We start from the raw sequence: 20,216 nt of genomic DNA, 5'->3' as shown, positions 1-20,216 counted from the left end.
TCTAGAAAGAATCCCAGCTCTAGTTGTTTCTAGGTGCTTTCTCATTTAGAAAATGAAGTTAATAACAGTATTGACCTTTTAGAGTTGTAAGGATTAAGTGAGATAATGATGGAAAGCTTTTAGCACAGTGCTGAGCACATAGTAGGTGTTCAGTAAGTGGTAGGTGGGTGTGAGGAAAAAAAGCAGTCTTGTAGGAGCCAGGAGGCTTGAACATTTGTCTTGATTCTTCACCCATTAGCTGTGTGACACTGAAATTGTCCTTATCTGAAAAATGAGAAGGGACTAGACCAGGGGTTGACAAACTACAGCCCACAGGCCAAATGGGGCCCACTGCATACTTTTGTAAATAAGGTGGTGTTTTTGCTTTGTTTTGTTTTTGTTTTTTTTTGAGATGGTGTCTTGCTCTGTCGCCCAGGCTGGAGTGCAGGAGCATGATCTTGGTTCCCTGCAACCTCTGCCTCCCGGGTTCAAGTGATTCTCCTGCCTCAGCCTCCTGAGTGGCTGAGATTACAGGTGCCCACCACCACACCTGGCTAATTTTGGTATTTTTAGTAGAGACGGGGTTTTACCATGTTGGCCAGGCTGGTCTCAAACTCCTGACCTCAGGTGATCCACCTGCCTCGGCCTCCCAAAGTGCTGGGATTACAGGCATGAGCCACTGTGCCCACCGTAAATAAAGTTTGATTGAAACAGTGCCATGCTTATCAGGCCCATTGCTTACCTATTGTCTATGGCTACTTTCATTTTACCATAGCAGAGTGGAAGAGGTATGAATATGGTCTGCAAAGCATAAAATATTTACCATCTGGCCCTTTACAGAGAAAGTTGCCAATCCCTGGACTCAAGCCTCTGTGGCTTATTGGCATGGTGGTCCCTTCTTCACCCCACTCTATCCATGTTTAGGGTTACGTAACTTGCAGTGCCCGCCCAAATTTTGCCTCCAGACGCGGAACTCAGCCATGTGACTTGCTCTGGCCAATGGGATCTTAGCAGACATAACACAAGCAGAAGGTTGAAAAACACTACGTGATTGGGCCACTTTCTTTTGTACCTCGCAGTCTCCGTGAGAACAGCCTAGGCTTGCTTGCTGGGGGATGAGAGACACATGGAGCTGAGTCGCTCCAGCTGAGGCCAGTCTAGATCAACCAAAGGCCAGCTAACACCCAGACAAGTGGGTGGGCCCATCCAAAGTCAGCAGAGCCGCCTTGCCACTGACCCCAGACATGTGAGCAGTAAATAGCAATTGCTGAATGCCGCTGAAGTTTTGTGGATATTATATAATACTATTATGGCAATAGCTATCAGAATGATATAACCCATAAAGCTCATTTGCCTCTAGAATATTTCTTTTAGTAATGCTGCTGCCTGTGCTATAGATAGCTGTACTTTGTCCACTGGATTTAGTAAACACAGTTTTCAAAATCTGCTGGCATTAAGGCCGGGTGCAGTGGCTCACGCCTGTAATCCCAGCACTTTGGGAAGCTGAGGTGGGTGGATCACTTGAGGTCAGGAGTTCAAGACCAGCCTGGCCAACATAATGAAACCCTGTCTCTACTAAAAATACAAAAATTAGCAACACATGGTGGCAGGCGCCTGTAATCCCAGCTACTCAGAAGGGTGAAGCAGGAGAATCACTTGAACCTGGGAGGCAGAGGTTGCAGTGAGCTGAGATTGCACCACTGTACTCCAGTCTGGGCAACAGAGTGAGACTCGAAAAAAAAAAAAAAATCTGATGGCATTAAGTCTTCTGGGCCTTTGACAGAGGAAAACAAACAGTGTGGTTGGCCCAGGAGGCCAGAGAGAGGGCAGCACCCTATCATCGTCCTTACCCTCCTGGGAGATCTTAGCCAACCTTTTCTGTACCTCTTCGTGTGCAAATGGAGAAATCATTTCACCTATTGGAGGGTGTGGACTGGACTAGCGGATAAAGAAAAAACAGGTTTCAAATGCACAGTGCTATATAAATGCCAACCAGGGGCCGAAATAAACTTTGGAAAAAAAGAAATTAAAAGAATTACCTGAAGTTCCTGGGCCTGGCTCATAAGTTTTTTATAATGTTCCAGAAGATATATCAGATACAAAGAGAACCCTTAAAAAAAGAGAAGCAGGAAGAATGTAAGTATAAATTCAATTCAGCTCCAAAGCTTGCCAGACAGGTGGATGAAGGCAACGTTGCCATCCCATCAAAACAACATGAGCTGCCATCCAACCTGTGGTTTTAAAGGAGTTGATAAGCAGCCGGGCACGGTGGCTTAGGCTGGGCATGGAGGCTCATGTCTGTAACCCCAGCACTTTGGGAGGCTGAGATGGGCAGATCACCTGAGGTCAGGAGCTTGAGGCTAGCCTGGCTGGCCAACATGATAAAACCGCATCTCGACTAAAAATACAAAAACTAGCTGGGTGTGGTGGCGCAGGTTTTTAATTCCAGCTACTTGGGAGGCTGAGGCATGAGAATCGCTTGAACCTGGAAGGCAGAGATTGCAGTGAGCCCAGATTGTGCCACTGCATTCCAGCTCAGGTGACAGAGCGAGTCTCAGTTTCAAAAAAATAAAAATAAAGTAGTTGATAAGCCTTGGTTGAGCTCACATCCAACTTTCTTTTTGGAGGTGGAAAACAACCCATCAACAGAACACCTATTTACTGTCTACTGGGTGCGAAGCATGGTGCTTAGTGTGGGGGATGGTCTAAAGCCAAGACCTCCAGCGGCTTACAGTTCAGTCTGACAGACAAGGTGTAAACGCCTGCTGGAAACATGCAGTGACCCCAGGTGGCATGTAAGTGACTGCTGAAGGAGAGGGGAGGGTGAGGGTGTCAGAGGAGGGAGAGATCATTCACCTGGAGTGAGCAAGTAAGGCCACTCGGTTGAAGAACCACTGGGTGTGGGTGCTGTTGGGTGGGCAGAATTCAGTGAGCCGGGGGAGGGCGCTTCAGAACAGGGATGTGTGGGGCTGAATGATGACCCCCTACGATTCCAGGTCCGAATCCCTGGAACCTGTGGGTGTGACCGTACAGGGCAAAAGGAGCTTGGCAAATATGATTAAGTTCAGGATTTCGAGATGGGGTGTTATCCTGGATTATCTGGGTGGACCCAATGTCATTACACGGCTTCTTATAAGGAGACAGAGGGAGGCCTGACCACAGACAGAGGGGAAGGTGATGTGATGGAAGCAGAGACTGGAAGATGCCACACTGCTGGCTTTGAAGATGGAGGAAGGGGCCACAAGCCAAGGAATGCAAGGAATGAAGCTCTAGAGGCTGAAGAAGGCCAGGAAACGGATGCTGCCCTAGAGCCTCAGGAAGGAAATTTGGCCCAGTGAAACCAAATTAATCCTGAACGCTAAGAGAATGTGTTGTTTTAAGCCACTGTCTTGTGGTCATTTGTTACAATAGTCACAGGAAGCCACAGCTTCATACTGGGATGTGGGGGTGGTGGGGGTGGGATTAGGAAAAGGCAGTGCTCCTCCAGGGAAGTGCTGAGCTTACTTGGGCTGGAGTAGATGATGGGAGAGGGAGGAGCAGACAGTGGAGGAGGCGTGGAAGGGTGAGGTCAAGCCATGACATGCCTGAAACCGTCACCTTGAGAGAGGAAACTTGATTTAAACATGACTGAAATGTGCCCAGTGGGTCCCCATTTTATAGATGAGGCAGTGGTGTTCTGAGACGCGGGCCTGCCCAACGCCACACAGCAGGCCAGTGGCTGAGCCAAGACTAATTGGTGTGACTCAAGGTCTGAGTCACTCCTATTCCAGCGGCCAACAGAACAGTGAAGTGGCCTGATAAAGAGTGTTTTGTTTTTTTTTTTTTAAGAAAAATAACTGAGCTGCATTCGAGAGGCTGGAGCTGGCAGGGTTTCTTTGCTGCAGCACTGCTGATGTCGGGCCGTATTGCTGGTATTGCACTGCTGATATTGTCGAGTCTTTGCTGTGGGGGCTGTCTTAGGCATTGTGGGATGGTTAGTAGCATTCCTGGTCTCTACCCACTGGATGCCAGGGGCACCCCTACTCACCCCACCCCAGTTTTGACAACCAAAAATGTCGCCAGACGATCCTGGATGTTGCCTGTGATAAGCTCCCCTCCTCTGAGTGAGAGGCAGGGAGCTCTGCTAAGGGCCTGAGAGATGCCCAGATATTCAGTGCCGATCCTCTAACCGAGGGTGGGAGAAGCGAGGATGAGAAGGAAGAAAGGGAAAGCCTTTTAAAGGGGTAGAATGGTGGCCTCGTCATCAGATGGGAGAGAGACAGGTTGGGGTTGGGGTGGGGTGTGGCAGGGAGAGAGAAGGAGCCACCAGGCTGTTTCACACATGCTGAATTTGAGGCACTGGCAGGACTCCAGGGAGGGAGGGTCAGCAGAGAGCTGGACATGCCAATTGGCAAGGCTGGACCAGCCCAGCCCATCCAGGGTCCTTGTGTGAATGAAGAAAGAGGCCCCCTTCCTCCTGGTGGCCATGGCCCCTGGCCAGGGACCCCACCTGCTGCCTCAGCTGGACTCCCTGCACCACTTTCCTGGCAGCCCCTCCTGCAGAGGCGTCCGTGTGGATAACACAGGAGTGTCTGGGGAAGCCCGGAAGTGCAGTTTCTTCGTGAGAAAGGAGATGGGGTGGACCAAGGGCTGACTGCACAGGAGAAAACACCCTCGTTAGGGACAGGACTCGGTGAAGGGGGCTGCTGGGAATGAATGGAAAAGATCAGGAGGGAAGCAGAGTGCCAAAAGGGTTTCAAAAAAGAGAATGAAGAGTGTTGGGCAGGTCAGAGACACAGTCCCCGGGAGGGTGGTGGCCTAGTCAGTGCTGCGGGTGGTCCGTGTCAGTTACTCGGCAGAAAGGCCAAGAAGCTGGCAATGAAGACCGAGGGTGCAACACGCTTCTTAAAGATCACAGGTGAAGACAGGAGTAAGAGCAATTGAAAAGGAGCGAAAGAAGCGATGGATTCCAGAGAAGAATGATTTTTTCAGGATGGTACAGCCATCTTGAAGTGCCTCTTTGATGACAAAGGGAAGGTACTAAGAGGAAAAGAAAGGCCGCCAACGCCAAAGAAAGAAGAATTTTGTGCACAAGGTCCCTGGGAAGGAGAGGAAAGGGGAGACAGGGCAGGGTACGTGCTGCATCTAGGAGGAAGGCCTAGTGGGGATAATGGAGGGAAGGAATAAAAGATGGGCAAAGAGAGAAAAAGGAAGCGAGGAGAACATGCTCTTGTGTGGGGCAATGCACCATTCGGAGGATTTCCAGCACAGAAGCGTGAGAACAGCAATATTATAATAATAGCACACCTGCTGCGTGCCAGTGCTATGCCAAGAATTTGATACATTTTTCTAATCATTATAAACCACCCAGCAAGGAAGTGTGTTCGTATTTATAGGTGAAACGACAGAAGCTCCCCAAGGTTAAGCTACAGAGCTGGTAAGTGTTAGAATCAGAATTCACACCTAGATCTGTCATTCTCTTTTCAAAGGGTTTGGAGGCTTGAGAGTACAGGGTTGGGTTGGTGCGCTGGAGAGGTGCATTGCAAGGATACCAAGATGGCGGAGGAGGTGAGATGGCCGGGCTGACATTGGCTTGGCCCATTGGACCTGGTGAACACAGGGATTTGTGGAGGCTCTGTTGGGATGAGTCTGGGATTTTGCTTGGCTGCAACGTGTGACCCAGGAATCAACGGGGAAGGATGAAATCATGGTTGGGATCTGAGGAGGACTAAGGGGAGAGGTAGTTGAGGATGCTGAAGGGGAGGCCAGTATTTGGTCACATTTCTATTTCTAGATTAGACGACTAACTGTAATCATGATGGGGATTTTGCTCCTTGGGGGAAGGAACAAGTCTTTCTTATACTTCTGTTTACAAAAGTTATATATGTTGGTTATAAAAACCCAAATGTTACAGAAATTCATAATGTGGGAAGTGTTTGCCTCTGCGTCTTCACGTTCTGCACGGTGGCTGGCACACAGGGGCCCTCAATGAACAGTTGTTGAACAACTGAATGGAAGTCAAGGTGCAATGCAATCCTGCCCTTCTGGGATAATACTCCTAACGGTTTGATGTCTTTTTCTCAAGGTTGTTCTTTTGCTCAGATACTGACATTTAAAAAAAAATAAAAGCCCACCAAGCATATTATTGCAACGTGCTTTCTTTTCATTTAAAGACACAGTGTATCTTGGATAGTTGAGTGATTTGTCATGCATGCGAGAAAAGTCTTTTATTTGTAACAAAGTCTTGCAGAAATAGACACAAACGACGGAGCTTGCAGAGAAAAATGTAAAAAATCCTTTCCTTCCCTTATCAGAGGAACCCTGAGAAACCAGGCAGGAGGAGTATTCAGCTGACTTTCAAGGTGCCGCTTCAACATTCTTATCCTCCCAGCTGAACCACACAGCAAATCCTCCACCCTTCCGAACACACCGGACCCCAGCAGGCCTCACCCTGTGGGCTGCACATGACGTCTCACAACAACACCGCAAGTCATTTCCCTGACGTTTACCCCACCTGGATTCCCCTGGGGGATTCGTTTCAGGATTTCCGTCCTAGTTTGTGACGCATGTTTTATCTCTTAGGAGGATGTTCTAAAAGGCAGGTAGCCTGGTGGTCAAGAGCAGGGAGTTTGAGGTTGGAGGGGCGTGGACTGAGTTGCAGCTTGGCCACTTGGCAGCCAGGACCCGAGGCCCACTGTCAGATTCTAAGGAGGAGGCCTCTAGAAAGGGCTCTTGGCTTCAACCCAGTTGAGGGCTCAGGGCTAAGGAAACCCCATTTGCTGCTAAATGGAGACAGGGCAGAGGCTCCAAAGGATGTCACCTGGGTGCAAGTAAACCAGGCTATGTGGCCCACATGCCTACCTGGCTGGTGGCTACCCACGTTTAGGTCAGATTAAGTCAACAAGTATTTGAGGCTGACGATGACAGCAGCCCCCACCGATTACGAGCTGACTGTGACCAGCACTGCCATGCATGTATCCTGTCACTCAGTCCTCATATGCTGCTAGGAGACTGGATAGCCATTTCACGAGCAAGTAAATGGAGACACAGCCACGTCACGTAACTGCCCACACAGCTAGCAGGTGCACAGCTGAAATTCAAGCCTTGGCAGTGGGTACCCAGAGTCCCAGCTTGGAACATTATTGTGATACAGACAGGGCTTTCTGTGGTTATGGCTCAGGGTAGGAATCAGATGCGATTTACCTTAGGGAAAGACAACTCTTAGCTCTGTCACTGCCTGAGCCGATGACAGCACCCATTCTTTAGGGACTAGGCATGTGCCTGGTACCTTGCTGCATCTTCAGAGGAAGTGTGTATGTGTATGGGGGTGGGGTGAAGGGGCAGGGGTCATAGGGAAGACACAGGTGTTAGGGTCACAAAGACCTCAGTTCGAGTCCTAACCCTAACATACCAGCTGTGTGACCCTGGGCAACTTTTTAACGTTCCCGTGTCTCAGTTTCTTTACTTTTAAAATGAAGGCTGGGCACAGTGGCTCAGGCCAGTAATCCCAGCACTTTGGGAGTTGAGTGGGTTGATTGAGCCCAGGAATTTGAGACCAGCTTGGGCAACATGGTGAAACCATGTCTCTATAAAAAACACAAAAATTAGGTGGCGTGGTGGCACGCGCCTGTAGTCCCAGCTACCTGGGAGGCTGAGGTGGGAGGATCGCTTGAGCCTGGGAGGTGGAGGTTGCAATGAGCTGAAATCATGCCACTGCACTCCAGTCTGGGCAACAGAGCAAGACTTTTACTCAAAAAAAAAAAAAAAAAAAAGATAAATAAAGATGGTAATCATACCTGCCTCATTGGGTAGGTGGGAGGATAAAAGTACACAATGCGTGTGAAACACCGAACACAGTGCTAAGTCCCCAGGAAGAGCTAAACAACCCATGCTTTCTACCCTTCTCTTAGGAGCTAGAAACGCAGGCGGCTCCTGGGAGTGTGCAGGATGGCAGTGAATAGACTGGGGACTCCCTGTCAGCCTCTGTAACGTGAAGGGTCTCAAATCACCTTATCCTGGTGGAGTAATCAGAAAACCAGCTTTGAGCCAGTTTCCTCATTTCTAAAATGAGGAAAATGGGCAAATTATTAACCCATAGAGTTATTGTGAGGATGAAATGAGATAATGTATATAAAATGCTAGAACCGTATCTAGAATGTAAGTCCTCAGTGATGAATGACTATCATTGTCACCATAATCACCATCATCACCGTTATCATCATCGCCCTCCTCCTTCCTCCTCTTCCCTCCTCCTCCCCATCCTTCCTCATCTTCCTCTTCCCGCTCCTCCTTCTGGATTAGCTCTGGGCTAGGAATTAGGTACAAGAGTAGAGAATATGGGGCATACTCTAGCTCACCCTTTTCTTCCAGTCTTTTGGGCGCTTGACGTAATATTGCTTGTACTAGAAGAGAAAATGCCTTTTACCATCAACTTTCTCTTCTGCTGAGTGGACAAAAGATGGGCCCTGCTTACTAACCTTTCTGTTATTCTCCATTCTTTTTTTCTTGACTTCTTAGAACCAACTAGTTGTAATCACAGAATATGTGGCCAGCAGACCACCGTTTCCCCAACAAGTTTTCCATGGAACATTATTCCAAGAGGTTAGTTGCGGGGGTAAGGGCATCAAGAAAGGAGACCAGTAGTTTGGAAATACTGTTTTCTTTATCCCCTTCTTGTTGACCCAGGGCGTGTGTTAACAAGGGAGGGATTCTGCAGAAACCTGCTTAATGTTGTTCAAATCTCACGACTCCATGAAGTCAGGAGAAGAAAATGGCTGGTCTGAGGAATGCTTGCCTAAGATCAGTCTTCCTTAGCCTTTCTGGAATTACTGGCCTGAAAGCTTAACTTTACAATCCGTGTTTATTTATTTTTAGACAAGGTCTCACTATCACACAGGCTGCAGTGCAGTGGCATAATCAGCTCACCGCAGCCTCGAAATCTTAGCCTCAAGGGATCCTCCTGGCTCAGCCTCATGAGTAGCTGGGACTACAGGCCTGTGCCACCATGCCTGGCTAATTTATTATTATTTTTTATTTTTTGGAGATGAGGGGTTTCACGATGTTGCCCAGGTCAGTCTTGAACTTCTAGCCTTAAATGATCCTCCTGCCTCAGCCTCCTACGTTGCTGGGATCACAGGCATGAGCCACTACACCTGGCAACAACCCACATTTCTTAACAGTAATATATGACTAGATTTATAGACTTAGTCTAGATGACTAAAATGGTCTTGGGAGTGGGAAGGGGACAGTGCACACGTAGCTTGGCTCTATTATTACCAGGATGGAGATCATGGTCTTTGTTTTAGTTCCGGTCTTGAAGAATGAGAACTCTGCTCCATGTTTTACCTCATTTCAAGTAAGCTCACGACTCTGCCTTGATTGCAAGAACAGTAACACTCTCTGCTACATGATGAGGGGAAGGTTCCTACATAAAAATTAATGTTGGTTTTGCTTTTGCTTTTTAAGAATGTTACCCCACCTTCTGGATACTTTGGAAGCATCCTGCTGCAGATGTTGAAGCGCCAGGGTTGAAAATCACTCCTCTATTCTTATTCATTGTGGAAAGAATATAAAATTGACGCAGGCTCTCTGGAGGGTGATTTGGCAAGAAGGAGTAGCAACAAGCTTCACAATGTTGGAGTTCCTTAAGGTGCGGCCCTGTGCTCTTTCCTTTCTCTCTCATTAATTTCATGTAGGTCATGAGCTTACATGAAATCAGGCAAAACATGGAGCGAAGTTCTCTGGCTGTTCTTCAAGACTGAAGAATAAATTATCTTCCTAACTGATACCATTCACATCTATGGCTTTAATCTTCCTTCCTTCCTGCCTGCTTCCCTGCTTGCCTGCCTTCCTGCCTTCCCTCCTGCCTTCCCGTCTTCTATCCATCTAGTCATCCACCCACAGACCCACCCACCCTTCTATCCACCCACCCTTCCTCCCATCCATCCACCCACCCACCCACACTTCCATCCATCCACCCACCCACGCTTCCATCCATCCTTTCTTCCATCCATCCATCCATGCATCCACTCACACACCCACACTTCCATCCATCCTTTTTTCCATTTTTATTTATTTTTAGACAAGGTCTTACTATCACACAGGCTGCAGTGCAGTGGCATCCATCCATCCATCCACCCGCCCACCCACCCTTCCATCCATCCGTCCATCCATCCATCCACCCACACACCCACCCTTCCATCCTTTCTTCCATCCGTCCGTCCATCCATCCATCCACCCACCCATCCTTCCATCCATTCTTTCTTCCATCCATCTGTCCATCCATCCATCCATCCACCCACCCACCCTTCCATCCATCCTTTCTTCCATCCGTCTGTCCATCCATCCATCAACCCACCCACCCACCCTTCCATCCATTCTTTCTTCCATCCGTCTGTCCATCCATCCATCCATCCATCCACCCACCCACCCACGCTTCCATCCATCCTTTCTTCCATCCGTCCATCCATCTATCCACCTGCACTTCCATCCATCCATCCCTCCATCCCACAGATATGTATTAGGCCCCCGCTGTGTGGCACATGCTCTCTGGGTGCTGAGGATACATCATTATTACCTATCCCCAGACAAGACACCCAGGGAGACAGCTGTCTCTTGGGCATCTCATCTCAGATGTCTCACAGGCACCTCACACTCCTCTTCCCCCTCAAACCTGGGCCTCATCCTGTATTCCTTGCTCTGAGTTTTAGTGAAGAAATCACATCCATCTTTTACACACACCAGAAACCTCGAGGTCTTGTTGACTCTCTTCTGTCACTTTCCTTCCAACCATCTCCAGTCCTACCACTGAGGCCTGTTGATTTACCTCTTACTCGTCCCTGAATCTTCTTTCTCCATCCCCACCCTGCCCTAGGGCAGCCTTGTCATCTCTTACGGCAGCCTGCCAAGTGGCTCCTGGGGCACCACGCTGCCCACCCTCCAGTACGTTGTCCACTTGCCACCAAGATGACTGTCTCAGAATGCAAGCTTGTCCAGATCCTTACTTAAGGCCTTTCACAGGCTTCTCACTGCCCTTAGAATAAAGCTTCTTACCAGGGCCCTGCAAGACCCCACATGCATGGCCCTGGGAAGCTCCCTGGCCAGCCTGCCCTACCCTGTGCCTATTTCTGTTAGCCCCGTGTGCTCTTCATGCTCCCCCTGCCACCACGCTGCTCCTGTGCTCAGAATGCTCTCTCCCCTTCTTTAGCAAACAACGCCTATGCATCCTGCAGATGCCCTGCTCTCCCTGACCAGATCGAACCCTGCACTTCATAGCAATTGTCACCACTCAACTTTCATGTTTGTTTGAGTGATTTTCCCATTAATGCCCACCTCATCCTTCCCCCTGAGACCATAAGCTCTTAGAGGGCCTGTTTTTTTCCCCAGCATTTTATTATAAAAAATTTCAAATTTATGGACATACTGGAAGAATTTTACAGTGAACCATACACCCATGACCTGATTCTACCTGTTCCTGACCCCGTTACGTCTCTGCCCCGCACAACATGTGGCATCTGGTAAGCATGCATGCAATCAATCTTTGTTGAAAGAAAGTGGTTCATACCTCTCCACCTCTAGGAGAATAAAGATAATATGAGCAGGTGTGTGTGCAACAATGTTCATCTCAGCATGATTTATGAGTGTGAAAAACTGGAAATCACCTAAGTGCCCATGATAGGGGATTGTCTCAAACAATGGCATATCCTACACAATGGAATCAGTAACCGCTGTCAGTAACAGCGATGATGTAGGTCTGTGTCTACTGACATAGATGATGTACCATTAGGAATAAACCAAAGAAAATTGAGGGTAACGTGACACTATTTTTTGTCAAATTAAAAGTCAATAAACATTCAGTAATGCCTATTGTGTGCCAGGTACTATTCCAAGTACTTTCCATATATTCATGCATTTTAATGATCAAAACAGCCCTAAAGGGTGGGTACTCCCTATTAACCTCATTTTACAGATAGGGAAACTGAGGCATAGACAGGGTAAGTGACTTGCCTGGAATCACGTGGCTATTTCCATGGGAAAATGCCTTGGAAGTTAAACAGCGTAATTAGACTTTGCATAATTTCGATTTAATTTTCCTTTTGCCTCTGTTTTGTTTCATTTTTCTTCAGTTATCGTGTCTCACTTGTATGTGTGTATTTTTTTTTTTTAATGGAAAATTACGCCTCAAGCAGAGAAGAGGGGGTTCTGGAGAAGGGAATAGACTTGGCCAGATACCCAGGAAGACTTCCTCAACAGATGTCCCATCATGCTGAGATTCAACGCGACATTTTAGAGTCATGCAACCATGTGAGAAAAAAAGTCCCAGTAACCTTTGTTGGGGCTGGAGGGCGGGATCCCAAGGTCCCGGAGGAGCTGCTCCACCTCCTCCAGCCAGGACAGCGCGTGCCTCAGGACGTCCAGCACCACCTTCTGCAGCCCCGAGACAGGTGGGCTCACCTGGAGGTGCTGAAGAAGGTCGACTTCCTTCTTCAGGTCACGGCTGTGACAGGACATTTTCATGCAAGCCTGCAAAGAGGTGAGATCGTGAGGAGCCCAGGCCCTGTGGCCAGAAATAGCCCCTGACGTGACCTTCGAGGAACAGCGTTCTCGACTGCCATGAAGCAGGCAGCGCCATGTATTGGCTGCCTTGGGAGGGTTCAGTTTTTTTCTTTTTTGAAATTTTTATGTTTTGACAGGTTTTTTTTTAATACTCTAATTTGGACTTTTGATGGTCAAAGCGAACCCCCTTTTAGGTCTATGAAACCCCAAAGCCAAAGTACCATCAACAGTTTGGCTGCAATGAGAAGCAAATGTGGCTACTTCTTTTCTCCATTCGTCAGAATTCCTGCCAAGATCAACACACAAGCTGGTCGGAAAGCGTGGTTTCCTGATTTGAAAGAGTGCTGACAAGCCAGCATTTGCACAAACTCCCCAAACAGGAGCTGCTGATTTCCAGAGAAAGCAGAAGCCACCGCCTGCTCTGATAAGTCATGTCCCAGGGTGGGGGCCGCAGGGCCATGGCCAAGTCCTCCTGTCCCTGCTCCTCCACAGTCAAAGGCAACGGTGTGGAAACCGCCTTTTGTGGCTGGGCCAAAAAAAGAAAATGCAAATAAAAAGCAGGAATGTTTCTTTGGTTTCTCTGGAAATAACATGGGGGCTATGAAAACAATTTCTTTTTGGCTGGGGATGTGGGCCGCTCAAAGTCAGTAATTGAAGATGCTCAGGCATCTTTTTTGGACATGCCAAGTTCTCCTGGGAGGCATTTTTTGAGGCCCTTTGTTTTTTCTTCTCCAACAAGTTTCTCCAACAAGAGGAAAAAGTGGATAGAAAAGCCAAGCATTTCTGCCCAACTTGCTCCAAAAAAGCTGGGCAATTTCCCAAATAAGCCACACAAAAATTAGACAAAGAGACCATTTGTGGAAAGCATAAGCAGGGGCCACCTGGCAGCTGTCCAGCGACGTCCTCAGCTTCTCGATGTTCTCGGTGGTTTCCTCCTGCTTGGAGTTGCTCAGCTGGGTCTCTTTCTGGAGGGTCCACTTTTTCTGCTGAAAATTGATGTTGTCCTCAGTGACCTGGGTAATTTTCTCTATTAACTGGTGAGAAAAAGAAAAAGGAAAAAAAAAAAAAAAGATGTAATATACAGGGGCGGGGGGCCCTGGGGGAAGGGGAATGGGAGAGGGGAGAGATGCAACTTAAGTTCCTGTCTCAGCACGGGAGGACAGAGGTCCTGATATGTCTCGGTGATAGCTGTCAAGGGGGACGTCGGTCCTGTCACCAGGGAATGAGTCCCGGAATCAGAGATTTTCTTTTTTTTTTTTTTTTTTGGGATGGAGTTTCACTCTTGTTGCCCAGGCTGGAGTGCAATGGTTTGATCTCAGCTCACCGCAACCTCTGCCTCCCGGGTTCAAGCGATTCTCCTGCCTCAGCCTCTGAAGTAGCTGAGATTACAGGCATGCACCACCACGCCCGGCTAATTTTGTATTTTTAATAGAGATGGGGTTTTACCATGTTGGTCAGGCTGGTTTCGAACTCCTGATCTGGGGTGATCCGCCCGCCTTGGCCTCCCAAAGTGCTGGGATTACAGGCGTGATCCACCACTCCCGGCCGATCAGAGATTATTTTTACGATCCAAAGGCCTGTCTTGTGGCCCTGAGTTTGTTCCAGATTCTTCCGTGTTGTATAGGGATTCAGAACACTAAGCCTGATATTATGGGCTCATAAGCAGCAGGTCAGGTTCTCCCACGCCCGCTGAGAGCAGCCCGCGGCACATTTTCCCATCTGTGCTTTGACACAGGGGGCTAGAAAGTGTAGTGGAAGAACAGCAAGGCAATCATTACAGCCAGACATCCACCCTCACTGCCACTGTCAACTTTTCTTCTCTGAAGGAACGTGCCAGAATGCACTGGCTGTGGGGAGGCGGCTCCCTTTCTCCTAGTGCTAATGGAGGAGAAACATGCATGTCTGGAGACCAGAAGTAAGCCCGAGTGGTTTAATTTGATTTTCACAGACACATTTCAAGGGAGTTTTAACTGGCTTTTACTTTAAAAGCCAGGAAATCCCATAAAATCAAAACAAATCTTTATGGTGTAGCAACAGTGTGAAAAATATGCCACCAACAAAAACAGAAACATATGCTCCCAGGGTCTGGAATCCAGATCCCCGAAGAAGAAGAAGAGGAAAGTGAAGGAGCCACATGGCAAGAACCGCAGACTAACCTGTTGGTCGGTGACGGGCTTGTCCGGGAACGGCTTCGCCCGTCCGTAGGTGGCCTTGATGACTTGACTTCTGAAGTGCTCCAGCTGCAGCAGAAAGGGGGCAACAGTGTCGGGGGGGCAGTGGGGGCCGGCAAGCAAGCGGGGGCAGCGTTTCCATGGCAGGGTGCGGGAAACAACACTTAGCAGGGTTTGGCACGCCTGAATGACCATTCCGCGTTAGCAGAATCTTCACCGCTCACGGGGAGTGGCGGGACCCACAGAAGAAAAGAGAACAGCAGGCTTTAATTACTTTTTAGGCACGCCTGCCTAACCCGAACGATGCCTGTGGTCAGTGCACACACATGTCTCAAACCCTCAGAAGAGCCTCTTGCTGCCAATTATCCAATGGGAAGTCGGGCCGGGAGCGCTCTTCCATAATTGCTAAGTTGGCACCAGACTGTGAAATAAATATTGAGGCTGTCAGTCCAAGTAAATTGTGTAGTCAGCAAGGAAGCCCGGGGAAAGGAGAGTGTTCTGCCTTTCTCCATTTCGTGCCTGAGCCCATAAGCGTCCTGAAGACTATGCCCACTGTGTTCATCTCGGTATCCCTGGAGCCCACTACAGTGCCTGGTGTAGAGGAGACACTCAGACACCCAACTAACCTTTGCTGGATGCCTGTACACAGAAACATCGCCCAAAGCCAAGGGCCTCTACTTCTAGTGGCTTTCACTGAGCCCCTCCTGGGTGCTAGTGTTTTCGGGTTAAGGCTGATGAAATAGCAGTTACATTAAGTCCGGGCTGACAGAATGACAAGTCCAAGGTGTCCCAATTCCATTAGTAGTTAGAGGTAAAAAGGAGCCCAACTTTCTCTGAGAATTTACCAACATGGCAGCCCCTGGCGTGAGTCTCCGGTTCACTGGCAAAATGTGGTTATTAAAGGCTTCAAAGCAGAGCCTTGAAGGGACCAAAAGGGCTACTGCATCAACCTGGGGCCCAAGACACAGGTATTTACTGCACAGGGGAGTTCTAATGGGAAACGTCTTAGGGACATCTCCACAGTGACCCTGCCAGGAGAAGACCAGGTGACATGAGGTTCTCAAAGCCATCCTCAGGTTTCACGGCCAAGCGGAGGGTCCCAGCTCACCCAAAGAATTGACTGTATAGAAGAGGCCCTGTGAATGATGGTCCCCTATTGCCATCAGGGGCTCCCCATAGGAATGGCTGCCCAGGGCCATTGGGAGGGAGAGGTCATCTTAGACGTGACCTTGGGCCTGGGGTCACTTGGCTGGGGAAGGACAGACTATTGGACAGGGAGCAGGGCCTTGGAGATACAGGAGCGGGAAGGTGCTGGGAGGCAGAGACAGGGCTTGTCCCTTCTCTTGAGTCTAGACCTGGAGCAGTCTCAGGACCTCCAGGGCTCCTCCTGGATGACCTCTGCCCAGAGCTGGAACAAGAACCTTGGCCCTTGGGCAAGGAGCACAGGTCAGACCCTCAAATCAGGTATGTGTTGGGGAGAAGATTGGGGGTAGCCAATGGGCACAGGGAGAGGCCCAGACAGGCAGGTTCTCTGCCCTTGATAAGGGGCTGGCGCCCCCACAGGAGAAATGGTGCTGGCGGTGACAGTGGTGAATATTTGAATTTTAGGGTGCAGGGACAAAGGCCTGGTCACACTGCCTGGTAAGGCTTGGATGGTAGAAAATGGAAGGGCTTTAGGAGCTGAGCTGGGTGGTTTGAGAGATCCTGGCTTTTAACCTTTCTTGGTAGTTCACAGACCCTCCTGAGAACCCAGTGGGAGACATGGGGGATGGGGGACCCTCCTTCCCAGTAATAAAAAAATACACACACACACACACACACACACACACACACACAGTGTGCGCGCAAACCATTCTGTGGATCCCCTGGAGTCATGGTTTCCAGGAGAGGGACTCCTGTGGAGGAATCTAGGGTGGGCTGCCCCTGGGGGGCCACATTCCTGAGGGTCATATGCCCTCCCATCTTGGTTTCCTGTTTGCTTTCCCTTAGCTTTTGGTAAACTCTCATCTGCACATTCCGGCCCCCACGACTGTGTCACATTTGCCAGGAAGGGCCACCGGCGATTTCAGGCCACAGCATCAAAGAAACGGCACCTCTAGACCAGGTCGGAGTGGCTCACCCGCAGCCGGGAGCTTCTCCATCCAGCATGCACTTTGGACACTCTGGGGTTTTACCTTATTAAGAAAAGTGGCATTTCCTTATAGACACTGACTATAATGTCTGCTGGGGCCCGAGGGGAAGAAAGATTGTGGTAAATGTCAGGCCTAAAAATATTAGGGAGAAAATGCTAGAAACACCACTGGGGGCAAGGGGCTCGGTTAACTGGGGGCAGGCATCGCGCTGGGATTGGCTGCCTGGTCCGGGTCTCGGGTCATCGTCAACTATTCGAGTGGGAGGCCTCCCAGCAGCAGAAACCTGTTTAGGGATGTCCACGGGGGTGGGGAGCTGCAGACAGCCTCTGCTCATGAGATAAATGGGAGAATTAACGCGCGTCTGTCTTTCTACCTTGGGCGTCCTCCTCTCTCACCCTCACCGACTGCTTGGGTGCAATCACTGGGGAGCGTGGGCCAATGAGGGGGGCTGTGGAACACGCCTACCTGACCTACTGCCCTCTCCAGATTGATTTTAATGAGGCTGTCTCTGTTCCCCATTTCTTGCAGCTGAAGCAATTTCCTTCTGGAATCCTCCTGAAGCTTCTCTTCAACCTGAAATGACGATGAAAGCGAGTACTTGCTGCTAATGTGATCATAATGCACTCTGGGGAAATTCCTCTAGGATGTCTAATGGCCATGGGGGGGTCCCAGAGAGGTAGGCACAGCTGCAGCCCATGTGGCAGGGGTCATAGGCGTGCACGGGGTGGAGGCAGGCTCCGGGGGCACTGTCCGTTGGGGGAAAGGGCTGGGCTCTGCACCCTGGGCTCAGTATTTGTCCTACCCCAGGCTCTAATCCCAGCCCGGTCCCTAACAAGCTGTATGACCTCAGCAAAGTCATTTCACTGCTCTGTGATTCAGTGTCTTTATCTGTCAAATGGGGTGATACTAGTTCCCTCTTCACAGAGTTATTGTGGGGATTTAAAAAAGCTTGGAATAGTGACAGCGCTTCGTAAGGGCTCTATAAGTGTGTTAGATGTTGTGACCTAGAACAGGTGGATGACAGTAGCCACTATGCAGTGTCATCCTAACACCATAAGGAACCGCCGCCCATCGTGGACACTTGGTAAATGTTACTGCTGGGTTTATTATCGTAACTGTTTATTGCTACCACTTCTAGCACACTTACCAAGGGAAACCGCTCTGGGAGACTCGCTAAGCAATGGCTAGTAAAGAATTGTAGCCTGCAAAAGAAGGCGTTTAAAGTGGGGAAACTTGCCCATTTTCCCCCGCTTGCTCGAGTAATGGGCAACTCGAGATGAGCTTGGGCGTATTCGGTGCTGCCCTCTGCTGGCCATTACAGGACCCTGCAGCTGCTCAGTTCCTATCTGAACCATGAACGTTTTGGGTATCTGCTGAGCCAGGGCTGAGGCACTTCCAGGAAATGAGACAAACTCTCCTAGATGAGAGGATTTTGTTCTGAAACAACCTCACAAGTGGTTTATTAGGGGGCTAGAGAGGGGTCACACAGATTTCATGTAAAACATCCAGAGCAACCAGTAAAACTTTCTGAGTGGCAGGGTGCAGCCAGCCCCCAGCGAGCTGCTTCCTGGGAAGGCCGGCTAAGCTCGCTGGGCCTCAGTTTCCTCACTTACATCCTCTCAGGTGTAAACATACCCCAGCTTCTGTTTCGGCGGACGTTTTTCAAATGCTGCGAAAGCAGAGGCTGTCCAGGGCTCTGTTCTGGCTCCTCCTCTCAATGAATGGCCTCCCCACCCCCAGCCCCAGCTCTGGCAGTCCTGTTCCTCATATCACTGCCACACAGCAGGCCCTTGACACCAGCTGTCAGAGATTTATTTATTGAGCTCCTCCCCTGTGCATGGTGATAGGGTTTGGCTGTGTCTCCACCCAAATCTTAACTTGAATTGTATCTCCCAGAATTCCCAAGTGTTGTGGGAGGGACCCAGGGGGAGGTAACTGAATCACGGGGGCCAGACTTTCCCATGCTGTTCTCCTGATGGTGAATAAGTCTCTTGAAATTGATGGGTTTATCAGGGGTTTCCACTTTTGTTTCTTCCTTATTTTTCCCTTGCCACTGCCATGTAAGAAGTGCCTTTCGCCTCCCGCCATGATTCTGAGGCCTCCCCAGCTGTGTGGAAATGTAAGTCCAATTAAACCTCTTTTTCTTCCCAGTTTCAGGGGTGTCTTTAACAGCAGTGTGAAAACGGACTAATACACATGGTCTCAGGCTAGGCCCTGAGCACCTTTGGCCGTGACGCTTCCTTGCCTCTAATTTATTTCCTTCATGGTCCTGTGAGAGGGTTACCAAGTGGTGGGGCAGCACTGTCTGGTAGAACTTTCTGCAGTGATGAAGTGCTCTAACTCCATACTGTCAAATAGGGTGGACACTGGCCACATCTGGCTATTGAGCACTGGAAGTGTGGCTCATGTGACTGAGGGACTGAATTTTACATTATATTTAATTTCACCTAAATGGCCACATGTGGCTAGTGGCTGTGCCACAGTAACTGGAGTCAGACAGGCCTGGCTTCCCCCAATCTTGGCTTTGCTACTTACTGACTGTGTGCCTTTGGGTAGTGACTTGACTCTATGCTTTGACTCCCTCCTCTGTAAAACAGGCATCTTGAAAAGCTCCAATATATTAAAAAAAAATAAAATGGGCATAATAATTTCTAGGTCAGAGTTGTTGTGAGGGTGAAAAGAGATGAAATGTTTGGCAAAATGCTGAGTCCATGCAAAATTGTGGCGCTCATTTTCACCATTATTATTAATCGCAAATTTAAACATATTAGTCCCCTCAGTAGCTCCCCACTGCCTAGGTAGTACACAGCCCACGCTCCAAAACTAATGAAAAACAGCAAGGCAAAGATTCAAGAAGCCCATACGAACCCCAATAAGATAAATAAAAATGAATTCACACCTAGATACATCCTAATAAAACTGCTGTAAATCAAAGGAAAAGAAACATTTTAAAAATCCAGAATGTAAAAAGATTATACAATGGTGCAATAGTTAGGTTATAGCTTACTTCTAAATAGAAACAATTGAAGCTGAAAGACAATGGAATGATAGACTTACTGTCATCTATAATGTGCTGGAAGAAAATAATTGTCAGTGCAGAATTCAATACCCAGTCAAAATATGTTTCATGAATGAAGGATAAATATAGAAATTTTCAGACACATACACATGCATACATACACATGCACACATGCATACACATGTATGCACACACAGGCACACACGTGCATGCACACATGCACAATCACACATATGCACACACGTGCTTGCACACACAAATGTACACACACACTCCTGAGAGAATATGACACCAGCAGAGCCATGCTGAAGGAAAACACTAAAGGATGTTCTTCATACTGAAGAAAAATGATCTAGATGGATGATCAGAAATGTAGAAAAC

The 20,216-nt window shown here is 48.8% G+C and overlaps 1 protein-coding gene across 12 annotated transcripts in view; it reads right to left on the bottom strand.

The window, feature by feature from the left end:
• Positions 1-20,216, bottom strand: part of FHAD1 (forkhead associated phosphopeptide binding domain 1) — a 156,646-nt gene that overhangs the window by 57,535 nt on the left and 78,895 nt on the right. For 11 of the 12 annotated variants that reach the window (XM_058444553.1, XM_058444550.1, XM_058444551.1 and 8 more), the window contains 5 exons: positions 17,282-17,389; positions 14,670-14,753; positions 13,395-13,547; positions 12,285-12,480; positions 2,019-2,089 (listed from right to left, as the gene is read on the bottom strand). In XM_058444553.1, coding sequence (XP_058300536.1) covers positions 2,019-2,089; positions 12,285-12,480; positions 13,395-13,547; positions 14,670-14,753; positions 17,282-17,389 — 612 coding nt within the window. The remainder of the gene's footprint in view (positions 1-2,018; positions 2,090-12,284; positions 12,481-13,394; positions 13,548-14,669; positions 14,754-17,281; positions 17,390-20,216) is intronic. The other variant, XM_032759009.2, reaches the window with a different exon arrangement.

This window comes from Hylobates moloch, unplaced genomic scaffold, assembly GCF_009828535.3.
Source record: "Hylobates moloch isolate HMO894 unplaced genomic scaffold, HMol_V3 SCAFFOLD_9, whole genome shotgun sequence".
Taxonomy (NCBI): Eukaryota; Metazoa; Chordata; class Mammalia; order Primates; family Hylobatidae; genus Hylobates; species Hylobates moloch.
Note: the sequence above shows the minus strand (reverse complement) of the source record. Positions and strands in the feature narration are given on the sequence as shown.